The sequence below is a fragment of the Neocloeon triangulifer genome, unplaced genomic scaffold (assembly GCF_031216515.1).
Source record: "Neocloeon triangulifer isolate White Clay Creek 2 clone unplaced genomic scaffold, ASM3121651v1 ptg000009l, whole genome shotgun sequence".
In the NCBI taxonomy this organism is placed as follows: Eukaryota; Metazoa; Arthropoda; class Insecta; order Ephemeroptera; family Baetidae; genus Neocloeon; species Neocloeon triangulifer.
In genome coordinates this window covers 2,008,988-2,020,672 of record NW_026775551.1, presented here as the reverse complement: position 1 = coordinate 2,020,672, position 11,685 = coordinate 2,008,988, and the positions used below count along the sequence as shown (strand labels likewise).

Sequence of the window (11,685 nt, the reverse complement as noted above, 5' to 3'; positions counted from 1 at the left end):
GAATATTCATCCCACATAAAGCATTTCAAAACATATTCATTGCTGACTGAGTATATACTGTTCCCTTTTGTGAAACATCAGTGATCGTGCTGGTCTGAAATGTAGTTATAACTATATATAGCAATTATAAATCAATTGAATATCTGACAGCTTATAATTCTTACTAACTATCTTTAATTGTGTAGAATAATTAAGAGTATCTAGAATATTTCAAGGCTTGTGGTATTTATCTCTTTAAATCCATGATATGATAATATATGAAAAAAATAGTATAAGTATTTTATTTGGCATAAATTTTATTTGCGTGGGAATTGAATCAACAATTTAATCCAAACTATTACAAATAAATTGCCAACACAGCTGGCAAACATAACAATACAGCTCGCAGCAACCTGCTATCACTCAGTGATAGGACACTAGGTGCTCTCCATCATATTTAATAAAACAGCCTTCTACGTCTATTGCAAATAATAAATTAATCGCTTTGCACTCTTTAATCAAGAATTTTTAAACATCATTTTCTGACGTCAGATATTTAAAGACAACCTTTTTAATTATTGGCACCTTAATTGTTGCAAGAACTTAAACTAATGACATGTGCGAATTACTGGCAATAATTAAACTTCTACAAAAGTCTCTGATGTATCAGATTCAAAACATTTCCTTCGAAGAAATTTAAAAAAACTTTCCACTTTCTAAAATTTTGCCAAAGACAACATTTATCAATGATAAAAATTTAACTTACTTGATTGCCCGCTCATTGACCGACTGATGCCTTTCCTATCAAGCTGGACACTTTTGAAGGAACTCCGAGTCAAAGTAGACTACGGTAACTGTGATATCGTCTCTAAACACTCGCACCATGTCATCCGGCAGCATCAGTAACTGGGAAAGTTTGCCGTGGTCAATGCCGTACTCAGTTCCCCCGAGGGCGTTTCTGATCAAATGGGTGGCTGCGTTGGTGTCAAGGGGCTTCATTTTGAGTCCCTCTTTTCTTTGCAGCAGCAACTGGTTAACTTCTTTTAGTCTCATTTCGGTCTTGGGAAGGCGGAACGGATTCAGAGTCACTTTACCGCTCATGTGTTCACCCACAAGGCGCACAGCTTGCAGGGGAGAAATCAAGTCCCACAGGCCATCCGAGGCAATCACGAGGAACTTATCCTTGGGCGTCAGTCTGTGGTGGGTGACCTGGGAAAATAAAAATGTGAAGTCTTAAAAAATTTTAAAAAATAAAACGCCTGGATTACACCGAATTGCAATGAACTGACGTGACTTTTTTTAGGATTTTTTTATATTAAAAAAATTTTTACCTCAGGTTTGGCAGTCAGATAAGGAGGTGTGTAGTAGTTTGGAGGGATGGCCTGTTCTCCTAGCTTGGGCACAAGTTGTTGCCTTAATCTGTCTTTACTCCACTTATAGCGGAAATCACCGAAAGCCCTTAGAGGTGCCAACTGCCCCAAAAGTCTGTCCATCTTGATCACAGTGTCCTTTTCGTTAGGTGGATGTTCGGCCAAGATACGAGACACCTCGGCCACATTGTCCGAATTGTGCTCCTCGGTGAGTTTTATTGCCGTCCAGCGGTTGTTCTCGGTCACAGAACCCAACACAGCCTAAAACGGCAGAGGATTTTAATTAAAAACTGCATTAGATTAAAAGATTTCAGTCTCACCTGACAATCTCCAGTACTGGCTACATGCAAATGGGCGCCAGCAATGTAGGAGACGCAGGCTACGGCGCCTGAGCCTGCCACCGTCAATGTGGCTTGACTGGCCGGGCCAGCCACCTTGGGCTCGGCCTCTCGACTGATGTCTTCGTCCATTCGCATGAATGCCCTTTCCAGGGCCTTATTTGTGTCCTCCTCGGACGTTTGCTTGGACAGATCATTGAGGAACTGGTCAAAACTTTTAACATACAGGTCTTCTAAAACTTCGGTCAATTTGTAGTTGTCGTTGAACGACTGAATCAGATCTGTGGGTGATTGCGTGAACTTGTGCACAACCTCGGGGTGCAGAAGCGACGCCGCCACATACTTGAAGAGCCTCTTGGACAGCACCTGGGCGCAGGAGCCTCCTGCGTGGCCATCGAAGATCCCCATTAGGAGACCTAGAAAAAGTATTGATTATAATATGACGCTTTTCTTGCTGCTTTCTATTTAGTTTGATGTGAGAGAGGAGAACAGCCCAAGAAGTTTGTCATTGAGAAAGTTCAAGATGCAGCTTTCTGGACGGCTGCCAGCCAAGTAACCCAATTACAAATAATGTTTGTTGTTCTCAACCCTAACTAAACTCTCAGCCGCGTTTGATTTCCATCACTAAGAGTTTCATAATTTCATGCATCATGATGTACCAAAAATTACAGCAGGTTAACTAATGGATTAAAATTTATTAACGATATACTTATTGTAGATGAAAGGAGAAAATAGTATAAAAAAATAAAAGGGGCCAAAATTTAATTAATAATTAAGGTAAAAACAAAAATTATTATTTATAAAATTTACAAAGTAGATTTTAATTAAAAAATTAAACGGAGAGTCAATTAATAAATTGTTTTTCCACTAAAAGGAAATTAATATAAATTTACGAAAAGTACAGGAAGCTCTTGAAGTTGCAATGGATAATGTTAAACACTTTCAAAATCTGGATTTATGCAAAAGTATATGTATAGAATGCTGTAATCCAGGTCAATCGATTTTCATGAACAAATAAACTTGGACAGAGCAAACAAACGAACTCGGACCTTGTGTAAGCAGACATCGGGCTTCGGCTCTTGTGTCTTCAATGGGGTTGTTCGAGGGCAGCTGGTTGCTGTCGTACGATTTCACACTGCTGCCCTGAAACTCCTGCGTGTACTCGTTGACGCGCAAAATCGCCGTGACCTGCCAAAAAACACGAAAATTAAAATTCCCTTGAAATTTCACACCACTTCATTTAAAAAATAATAAAGACAATCTCATGACAATTAACCTCTTGAGGAGAGAGTCGGGGATAGGCCCTCAGCCTGCCGGAGGTGAAGTAACCTTTGGAGGGCTGCAGCCGCAGTAGCGGGAACACAGTTTTTCGTGCAGCCATCACAAGTCGAGTTCGAAAAGGTCGTCAAAGCATCCGTTTTAAGTCTGGTCCATTGTGATCGAGGCTTGCAAAAGCAGACCGTCAGCAGGACCTGAAACCGCTGCACTCATGTTTTGGTATTTTAAGCCTGCTTCTTCGTCTCTGGCTGGCGAGCTTCGTGCAAAGGTCGCCAGGGGCGCAACAATCGCTGATCATATGCTCAAGCTCTGACAACCCGTCAAACTAGGCCCCTTTTTTCGCCGAATTTCGACCGATTTTGCGCGCAAAGCCGCGTTCCCGGGTCATTTTTCTCAAGATTAAGAGTCGCGCGGCATGATTGCGTGACGAAACCCGCACAAATTCGTCGGTAAGGGCCGAAATCGGCGTTGATTATTAGCTCTTCGCCAAGGGGCATGACCCATTCATTTTTTATGTGTTGATGGTGGTGGAGGGGAGAGAGCGGATTTTTAGCGCACCCGCATGTGTACGACTGTACATGTGAATTGATATACCTCACACGTTGTTGTAATAGAAACACAACATTGTGTTTTAATTATTATAAGTTATTTTTCTTGTGACCAACTACTTGTTAATGTATTATTTTGTTTTTCCTGGTGTCATTATTTTAATTACCAAAATTAATATTATTTGTTGTAACCAATATTAAAAATATTTTCAAATAATTTAATTGTTTTTGCTATCAAATTTGCCTAAACTTCTCAAATCATTAGTTCTATATATATTTTGTTTTTGAAAATTTTTAATATAATATTTTTTATTTCTTATAGGTATTGAGGGAACACAAAAAAAGTCATGGAAATTACGCACATCAAAGACGTCCGCCCTGGAATGAAAAATCTCAACATCGAGTTCATCATGCTGGAAATAGGTCACCCCACCCTGACGAAGGACAACAGGGAGGTGCGCTCGTGCAAAGTTGCAGACCAGACTGCCAGCATTAACATTTCAATATGGGACACCCCGGGACAACTGCTCGTCCCAGGGGACATAGTTCGCGTTAGCAAAGCCTACACCACAATCTGGAGGAACTGTCTCACCCTTTACTCAGGCAAAAACGGAGAGGTGTGATTTGTTCGATTCATTTAATTAATTGAATAATGATTTACGCAAATTTCTTGCAGGTCCAAAAAATAGGCGAATTTTGCATGGTCTTTTCGGAGCAGCCAAATATGAGCGAGCCGAACCCTGCCCTGTCTGTGCAAGCGCCCCATCAGCCTCCCGCGGCCAACAACGGCAGCAATGGTGGTGGCAACGGTGGTCGACCGCCCCCTCAGCAGCAACCGCCACAGCCAGGAGGACCGATGGGTCCAATGGGCACTGGCATGATGCCCAACAGCAAAGGTGGCCGCTTCAACAACTCGGACAAGGCCGCTGAGATGAACGGCCGCTCGAGACCTATTGCGCCCAACGGAATCATGAAGGTGGCCAATGGAGCGATTCCGAGAAGATAGCACAACCCCTCCTGCTGAATGGATATGAATAGTGTTCTGTGAATGACTGGATTTAAATGGCGTCGGCGATCAAGTATTTTTCCAATGCAATTGCACTCATATTTAATGTGGCAGAGAGCATGCCAAAATTTTGTACTGTGGACTCTTAGTGTAAATCAGTGAAAGAAAAAAATCTTCCAACAGACTATTACAGATTTGAGATTTAATTAAATCAATAATTGCAAATTACTGATTAAAAGAATGATGAATATATTATTGGGTTTCTATTTATGATATATTTATTTCCTTTGTTTTAAAAAAATTTTCGAAATTTTGTCATCGTTTCTCTTTATAATTAATATAAATTGTCATAATTATGGTACATTTTATTCATTTTATTTAATATTATGTAGAAGATGGTGTTGTTTATAGTGTTACTCCTTTTTTTAATTAAAAGCCTCAAAACAATAGTTCTCTTGACACACTTTTTAATACTGATTGAAATGAAAAGAAATTTTTCTGCAAGTTTTGCAAATTTTAAAGTTTGCTAAAAATGAAGCATGTATAGTAAAAAATTTCAACATTATAATTTGCGCCAAACAAAAATTCTAATCATTCTAGATATTTATCAATGATTTTTTATTTCCGAGATAGATTTGCATTTACTGCTGCAATCATGCTTTATTAAAAGTACAGCAGAGGCCCTTATGCCCTTTTAGGACCAACTTTGCCGCCACGAAATCACTCCGCCTTCACCCTTCGCCTACGCCCACTTTTGCCAATCCCACATCCAAGTCGGATCGGATTTTGAACTGCAGTTTGTCGTCATCTTTTTATCCACTGTTTTCTTGGCCGTAAATAGCGCTGGAAGATTGTAAACAATTTTTAAAATGCGTCCAATAACCCCAGCAGGCAAGTTTTTGGACACCGATCGATGATTTAGCAACAAAACCCGCACCTGCAAGGTTTGTTCTCCAGTGACACATTTCGTTGATTTTTGTGTGACGTGTTTATTTTTTGCAGCGGCGTCTTATCTCTGATTTTACACCAATCTCTTTCCGGTCGGCAGAAAAGAATGACTGACCTTGGTGGACTACCGTGAGACTTACGAGGACCGCTCCACGATGCCATGGTGGCTGAACCTGCGACATACCCTGCGGAGCGCCCAGTTCTGGTGGACAGCCATCAAAACTTCGGTGCTCATCCTTGTCTACTATGGCCTCTCCATCGGCCTCACATTTTACCAGAGGCAATTCACTCAGGTGAATTATTCCTCGATCGAATTTAACCAAAAGCACACTAAAATTATGTACATATATTTTCGCCTCAGGATTTCCACTATCCACTGACAATTGTCCTGTGCCACTTGTTGATCAAATTCATATTGGCGTGGCTTTGTCGTATTATTTATGAAGCTGCAACGTCAAGAGAAAGACCACTAGTCGAATGGAAGAGCTACGCTTCTCAGGTGCTGCCTGCAGGAGCCGCCAGTGCTCTCGACATCGGCTTGTCCAATTGGGGCCTCGAGTTGGTCACAGTTTCTTTGTGAGCAACTAAAAGTTTATCTCATTTTGAAATATATTATACAGTATATTTTTTCAGATACACAATGACGAAGTCAACATCAGTTATTTTCATCCTAGGTTTTGCACTATTGTTTAAACTTGAAAAGAAGGTACAATTTAAACTTTATTTCAGCACCTTTTAAATATTGTCTGTATTTTCTTCTTAAATTATGACCTGTGTATTTGTCTGATTTCAGTCATGGTCCCTGTTGTTGATTGTAACAATGATCTCTATCGGCCTGATAATGTTCACATACAAATCAACACAATTTCAAGCAGTTGGCTTTCTGCTTGTTTTGAGTGCATCGTTCATAAGGTATATTGGAAAATATACTGAAAAAAATTACCCAAAATTTTGCATCTGAATTTTATTTCCTCATCTGGTTAATAAAAAACAATTTAATATTCTTCAAGAGTTACAAACTTTTTGAGAACAAATTTAATTATTTTTTAAAGCGCCAGACAAGTGTAAGAAAATTATTATAATTAATTTGCTGATATATTTCAGTGGTCTTCGCTGGACGTTGGCTCAGATGATGATGCACCGCAGCAAATTGGGTCTCGGCAATCCCATTGACATGATCTACCACATGCAGCCTTGGATGGCTGTGACCCTGATTCCATTTGTGGTTCTCATCGAAGGGGTTTCACTTGCGAGCACTTACCAAGCATTCCGTTTTGACCAATGGTCCGAGCTGGCACACACCGTTTTTGGCATTCTGCTAGGTGCCTCTATAGCATTCCTCATGGAGATATCAGAGTTCCTCCTCATCATGGTTACGTCCAGTCTCACCCTCTCAATTGCAGGAATTTTCAAAGCACGTAGTTTTTCAATCAATCCACAGAAATGTATTTATGGGCATTTATAAACTATTGTTTTGATATTTGCAGGAGGCCTGCACATTTATCTTAGCTGTGAAATACAACGGTGACAAAATGTCCCCCTTCAACGCAATTGGCCTGGTCATCTGCCTGTGCGGAATTCTAGTCCACGTGTTGAACAAAGCGATCACGCCAGCGAAGCCTGAAAAAGAGGACGAAGAAGAACTGTTCTCGACTGATGTGCGCATGCCGTTGCTAGACATGGGCAGGGGTGTCTTGTTGGTGGAAGATGCTATTGGTCAGGAAGACCTAATGACCACTGACGATGATGAGGACGTTTTGTTCAATATTGTTAATAGACGAGAGCTCAGTTGATAGTTGATATACATGAACAATTTAATTTATCTATCGTTTCACGAGCTGAAAATTTAATTCTAATCCATGACTGAAAACAAATGAAGCGTTGAAACACTTGCCGCTGGTGCCTTAGGCATTTAATGTAATTTAATTTAATCTCGACCAAGGATGTGCAGTGCAATCATTTCTCATTCCAAAAGAAAGTTGATTTATTTGTTTATTATGAAAGGGTGAAAATTTATTTTGTTTTTCTAAAAATGTAAGAACAGTATTTATCTTGTTTGTAAAAGCACATTTTGAAATAAAAATGCCAGAATATTGAATGGGTCCTGACAGCTTATTTTTTTAAATCATCGTTTGCTCCGCCGCGAGCGTTTTGATGGAGGAACAGTAGACGTTGCTCCTTTTGGTTTCTCATCTACAATTTCCACCTCCATTGGCTCCTCTTGAGCCTCTGATCCAACTGATGGAACACTGAACCCAGTTATCTAGATAATTTTTTTTTATATATTTAAGTAGTAAAGAGTTCCACTTTATTATAACTTACGACTGGTTCGACAAGCTTGAATACTAGTTTCTCTCGCTGCCTGTCTGTCTGGTCCAAGCTCAGCTGAACTTTGACTGGGTCAAAAGGCCTGAACACCACATTTCCACATGTTTGTGATTGTTCCTACCAATTATTTGATTAAAGAGTCTGAACCAATTTGTTTTGGGAAAAAAGTACCTCTTCATCGTACATAAAGTTGACAAGCATTGTTTCTCCTTTCTTTGGAGCAACATAAACAGTTCCCTCGAGGCCATACTTAGGTATCAGAATCAATAGAGCGTTTTTTCTGACATACAAAATGTATCCTTGCTCATCTTGGATTTTGTTTCGGAAGAAAATCTATTTTTTGATAATATTATTATGGGATTCACTTTTATCAGTGGATATATTTACATGTGTGTGAAGGGCAACAGAGGCTCGACCAGCATATTGTGCCATTCTGTTCCTGTAGTTCAAATTTTTGCACACTTGGTTGCTGAAATTTTTGTCCAGCATCTCGGGGCTCATGTGGTCGGCACCAATGCACACTGCAAGAAGTCGATGCACCATGATGTCAGCATATCTGGAAACATTTCGAAAATAATTTATTTATATCAAAAAGGGATAAATTTTATTCTTGCCTCCTAATGGGAGAAGTGAAATGAGTGTAGATGGGCACAGCCAATCCATAATGCTTGTATTCGTCAGGCTGAATCATTCCACTGCAAAAGTAGACAGCCTGCAACATGCACCTAGTTGCCAAGATACGGACAATGTTGTTGAAAAATGGGTTATTTGGCTTCACCGCCTTGTCCAAACTCTCTGAAAATGTCTTCCCAGTCGAAACATCCAGCTCAAAACCCTAATTAATTTAGAAGTGGTGTTAAATGTTTTCATCATTTTTTTTTTCTCTTCGCAATACCTGGGATCTAACTGACCGCATCAGTGCCTCAAAATTGCTGATTGGTGGTATGGGATGCCGCCTGAGAATGGCACATTCTGGAAATTCAGCTAGGATTCTGGTGGCGACGGAAATGTTGGCCAGCAACATGAACTCCTCGACCATCGAGTTTGTCTCTCTCATCTTTTTTACTACAACCTCTAAAGGTTCATGGGTCTCACTGTCGACGTGGAATCGGACTTCTGGAGATGCCAGAACCAGCGCTCTGGAAAATATTTATTTTCAAAATGAAGAAACTAAATTTCCATTGAAAAAAATCTACAAACCCATTATCTGTGCGCTGCTTTTTCAGTTTTTTAGCCAAATTGTTGAGGCCTCTCAAACCCTTTGCAAGATCGTCCTGCTGACTCGAGTCGTCAATGATCAACTGAGCTTCTTCATAAGTCATTGCTCTTTTGGAGCAAATAACGCTCTTGTGGTATCTGGTGTTCAAAATCTGGGCGTCAGGTGATAATTCCCAAATGCAAGAAAATGCAAATCTTTCTTCCTGACCACGCAACGAGCACAAATTAGAGCTAAGAAGTTCTGCAATTTTTATTCTTTAAATTAAGACCTGATAATTAATTTGAAACTAACCTGGAACCATGTCCAGTCTCTTGTCAATCAAATAAACAGTTGTTGCCCTTCTTGAAGCTTCTTTGTCAAGCTCGGTTCCAGGTCTGATGAAGTGACTCACATCAGCAATGTGGACGCCAACCTAAACATTGACAACCAATTTAGATCTTAATAAAATTAAGAGAAAATTATTACCTCATAGTTTCCATTTGGCAATTGGAAGCAGTGCAATGCATCGTCGATATCAGTACAACCAGGCGGATCCACACTGCAGATGCAAACATTTCTCAAATCAACTCGGTTGGCTAAATCCTGAGAGAAAATTTATGTCTAAAATAATAGTGGTGAAATTTTCATTCAATGAACCTCTTCTGTGATTTTCCAAGGCATTTGAGGAAGACAAGCAAGAACAGCATCCGAGAATTTGGTGTGTGGGACGTCGTGTTCAAGAAGAAGCACTTCATTCTCAGTGTCTTTGTCACCGATTTCTCCCAATGCTCGGACAAAGTGACCCTAGTCATCACAAATAGATTGAAATTTGTATTGACAATTAAATTATTTACTACCTTTGGATACCTAGAATACCGAGACCATGAGTCGATGGCCACAATAATGCGCTGACTTGCAAGAACATCAGCCTGACGTGTCTCAAATCTAATTTTGGGAATTTTCCTCTCAGCTGGCACAAAAATTTGATTGACGGCCTAGAAATATAAGGTTTTTGGTAATATTTTGTATAAAATAGACACAATAAAACTTGAGATCTCACCCCTTGATAGTTTCCCAATTGGAGGATGCCGCAATACTGTCGCCAATTGCGTCTGATGATTGCCACCACTTTACCTGTTGGAATTTTCTCCTTGCTCTTAGTTGCAGATTCCAAAATTTGCTCCTCCTCAGGATTTACGTCTCCTGATAAAAAAATATCAATTAAATATCAGTGAATATAGAATAGCTTAATCAAACCTGGATCTCCGCCCTCATCCTGCAAAACTACATCAGAGGGTGCCGACCAGTTGCTCTCGGATAACATTTCAAGGGCAACCAGATCTCCGTCAACAGCCCTGTTCAATCCCTCGTGACCCTGAACTAACACCTGTAGAATTTCACATTAAAAAAGGTTGAATGCTTGTTGAAAATATGGATCGTCTACCGATTTTTCCATCCCATCGACGTTGACTGTGCCTTCGAGGAAATTGTCTCTGGAAGCGTAAAAGACGCCTTGTAACAATTTCCCAGTCTTGATGCCCATGTGAACCTGCTCTGCTGACAAGTGGGCAGGGAAGAGAGGAGTTTTTGCTTTTCCCCCAGCGTCAATGTCGTAGCTTTTGTGGCTCAGTTTGTCCATCAAATTTTGGTGTTTCTCAAGGGAGGACACATATTCCCTCACTGATGACAAAAATTCAGCGCAAAGAGTTGTTCTCTCTTATAAAATACTAGCTGTAATATTTTAACATACTTGTCAAGGCAACAAGGCCTTCTTTTAGAGCTAATTCTCTATTTTTGTTGTCATCCGTCAGCAAGATCACCTTCACACAGACACCACCCTGTGTGGTGAGGTGCTCGTTGTACCACTCGACTGCTCGTCGAATGGCTCTGTCGTTTCGGTCATTTTTGGACTCGAGGTCTCTGCTCTCAACATGTGTGTCTCTGCAAAATTAAATTCTTTACTACAAACCTGGAGATGAATAAACAATCAAAATTACTTGTGATGCTCATTGACAAATGTGTAGAAATTTTTGGTTTCTCCAGTCAAGTCCAGGAGCCTTTTGTAAATTGTGGAGCTCCGGTTTCTGACTTCCTCCAGGACGGTTTGCAGAAGGATGATGTTTGAGAGAACTCTCGACTCCAAAATATCGATCTGTGAAGGTTTTACGTTTGAATAAAAATTTAAATTTTCATAACATGATGCTAATTTTATAAAAACCTGGTCTAAAATGATGTTGGTGTCTAACACAAGATAATGATGATAGTTGTAGGTGGAGCTTAGAATTTCAGGAACTTCGTCAAGGATCAAATCTTTGGGAGCGTGAAAGCATTTCTTACAGAAATACGATCCGCATGTCAAGTCTGTCCTCAGATAGTGCTCTCTCACGATCTAATAAAATTATTAATAATTATCATATTAATTGTTCATTTGGTTCATTCCAGTTTGTAATTTTGTAACAAAAAACTTGCTAATATGAAACGTAAATTAAAAAGAAAACAAACCTTCAGGATTGCTCCTCTTTTAGTCTTCTTCACGAAGACTTTGGAAGTCTTCATTATCGCGAATTTTTAAGCTGTAATATCGGTAAAGTCCCTCAAAATAGTATTTGATTGAATGAAATGCAGCGTGCGCCGGCTGAAAAAAATCAGCAAACTTTTCTGTTTCAACCAAAACAATCATATCACGTGGTCC

The 11,685-nt window shown here is 39.9% G+C and overlaps 4 protein-coding genes across 4 annotated transcripts; 2 read left to right on the top strand and 2 right to left on the bottom strand.

Moving 5' to 3' along the window:
* Positions 1 to 272: 272 nt before the first annotated feature.
* Positions 273 to 3,448, bottom strand: LOC132195531 (pyruvate dehydrogenase [acetyl-transferring]-phosphatase 1, mitochondrial). The gene is made up of 5 exons (XM_059617599.1): positions 2,964 to 3,448; positions 2,737 to 2,875; positions 1,670 to 2,103; positions 1,311 to 1,610; positions 273 to 1,188 (listed from the first exon to the last, which is right to left on the bottom strand). The coding sequence occupies exons 1-5, from the start codon at positions 3,066 to 3,068 to the stop codon at positions 784 to 786; spliced, it is 1,383 nt and encodes a 460-aa protein (XP_059473582.1). The 5' UTR covers positions 3,069 to 3,448; the 3' UTR covers positions 273 to 783.
* On the top strand, positions 3,231 to 4,896 carry LOC132195534 (SOSS complex subunit B1). The gene is made up of 3 exons (XM_059617603.1): positions 3,231 to 3,414; positions 3,836 to 4,130; positions 4,190 to 4,896. Exons 2-3 carry the CDS (start codon positions 3,861 to 3,863, stop codon positions 4,517 to 4,519), a joined length of 600 nt encoding a protein of 199 aa, XP_059473586.1. The 5' UTR covers positions 3,231 to 3,414; positions 3,836 to 3,860; the 3' UTR covers positions 4,520 to 4,896.
* Positions 4,897 to 5,273: 377 nt separating this feature from the next.
* On the top strand, positions 5,274 to 7,569 carry LOC132195532 (solute carrier family 35 member C2). Its single transcript, XM_059617600.1, has 7 exons — positions 5,274 to 5,463; positions 5,522 to 5,760; positions 5,829 to 6,043; positions 6,101 to 6,173; positions 6,261 to 6,379; positions 6,572 to 6,881; positions 6,955 to 7,569. Exons 2-7 carry the CDS (start codon positions 5,623 to 5,625, stop codon positions 7,258 to 7,260), a joined length of 1,161 nt encoding a protein of 386 aa, XP_059473583.1. The 5' UTR covers positions 5,274 to 5,463; positions 5,522 to 5,622; the 3' UTR covers positions 7,261 to 7,569.
* Positions 7,452 to 11,678, bottom strand: LOC132195529 (exosome complex exonuclease RRP44). Its single transcript, XM_059617597.1, has 18 exons — positions 11,496 to 11,678; positions 11,212 to 11,382; positions 10,991 to 11,145; positions 10,744 to 10,934; positions 10,438 to 10,673; positions 10,251 to 10,380; positions 10,054 to 10,196; positions 9,851 to 9,988; positions 9,651 to 9,797; positions 9,480 to 9,596; positions 9,306 to 9,426; positions 8,996 to 9,254; positions 8,691 to 8,934; positions 8,410 to 8,630; positions 8,183 to 8,351; positions 7,967 to 8,128; positions 7,790 to 7,912; positions 7,452 to 7,730 (listed from the first exon to the last, which is right to left on the bottom strand). The coding sequence occupies exons 1-18, from the start codon at positions 11,547 to 11,549 to the stop codon at positions 7,593 to 7,595; spliced, it is 2,919 nt and encodes a 972-aa protein (XP_059473580.1). The 5' UTR covers positions 11,550 to 11,678; the 3' UTR covers positions 7,452 to 7,592.
* Between the last annotated feature and the right edge of the window lie 7 nt (positions 11,679 to 11,685).

What these genes read in the sequence shown, in the direction of transcription:
- LOC132195531 (XM_059617599.1), bottom strand. Translation starts at nt 3,068, where the DNA reads ATGGCTGCACGAAAAACTGTGTTCCCGCTACTGCGGCTGCAGCCCTCC. An exon ending in CCCGACTCTCTCCTCAAGAG is followed by an intron (nt 2,876 to 2,963) that starts GTTAATTGTCAT and finishes GTTTTTTGGCAG; the next exon opens with GTCACGGCGATTTTGCGCGT. An exon ending in CCGATGTCTGCTTACACAAG is followed by an intron (nt 2,104 to 2,736) that starts GTCCGAGTTCGT and finishes TACTTTTTCTAG; the next exon opens with GTCTCCTAATGGGGATCTTC.
- LOC132195534 (XM_059617603.1), top strand. Translation starts at nt 3,861, where the DNA reads ATGGAAATTACGCACATCAAAGACGTCCGCCCTGGAATGAAAAATCTC. An exon ending in ACTCAGGCAAAAACGGAGAG is followed by an intron (nt 4,131 to 4,189) that starts GTGTGATTTGTT and finishes AATTTCTTGCAG; the next exon opens with GTCCAAAAAATAGGCGAATT.
- LOC132195532 (XM_059617600.1), top strand. Translation starts at nt 5,623, where the DNA reads ATGCCATGGTGGCTGAACCTGCGACATACCCTGCGGAGCGCCCAGTTC. An exon ending in ACCAGAGGCAATTCACTCAG is followed by an intron (nt 5,761 to 5,828) that starts GTGAATTATTCC and finishes TTTTCGCCTCAG; the next exon opens with GATTTCCACTATCCACTGAC. An exon ending in TGTTTAAACTTGAAAAGAAG is followed by an intron (nt 6,174 to 6,260) that starts GTACAATTTAAA and finishes GTCTGATTTCAG; the next exon opens with TCATGGTCCCTGTTGTTGAT.
- LOC132195529 (XM_059617597.1), bottom strand. Translation starts at nt 11,549, where the DNA reads ATGAAGACTTCCAAAGTCTTCGTGAAGAAGACTAAAAGAGGAGCAATC. An exon ending in TCGATGGGATGGAAAAATCG is followed by an intron (nt 10,381 to 10,437) that starts GTAGACGATCCA and finishes GAAATTCTACAG; the next exon opens with GTGTTAGTTCAGGGTCACGA. An exon ending in TGCGGTCAGTTAGATCCCAG is followed by an intron (nt 8,631 to 8,690) that starts GTATTGCGAAGA and finishes TAAATTAATTAG; the next exon opens with GGTTTTGAGCTGGATGTTTC.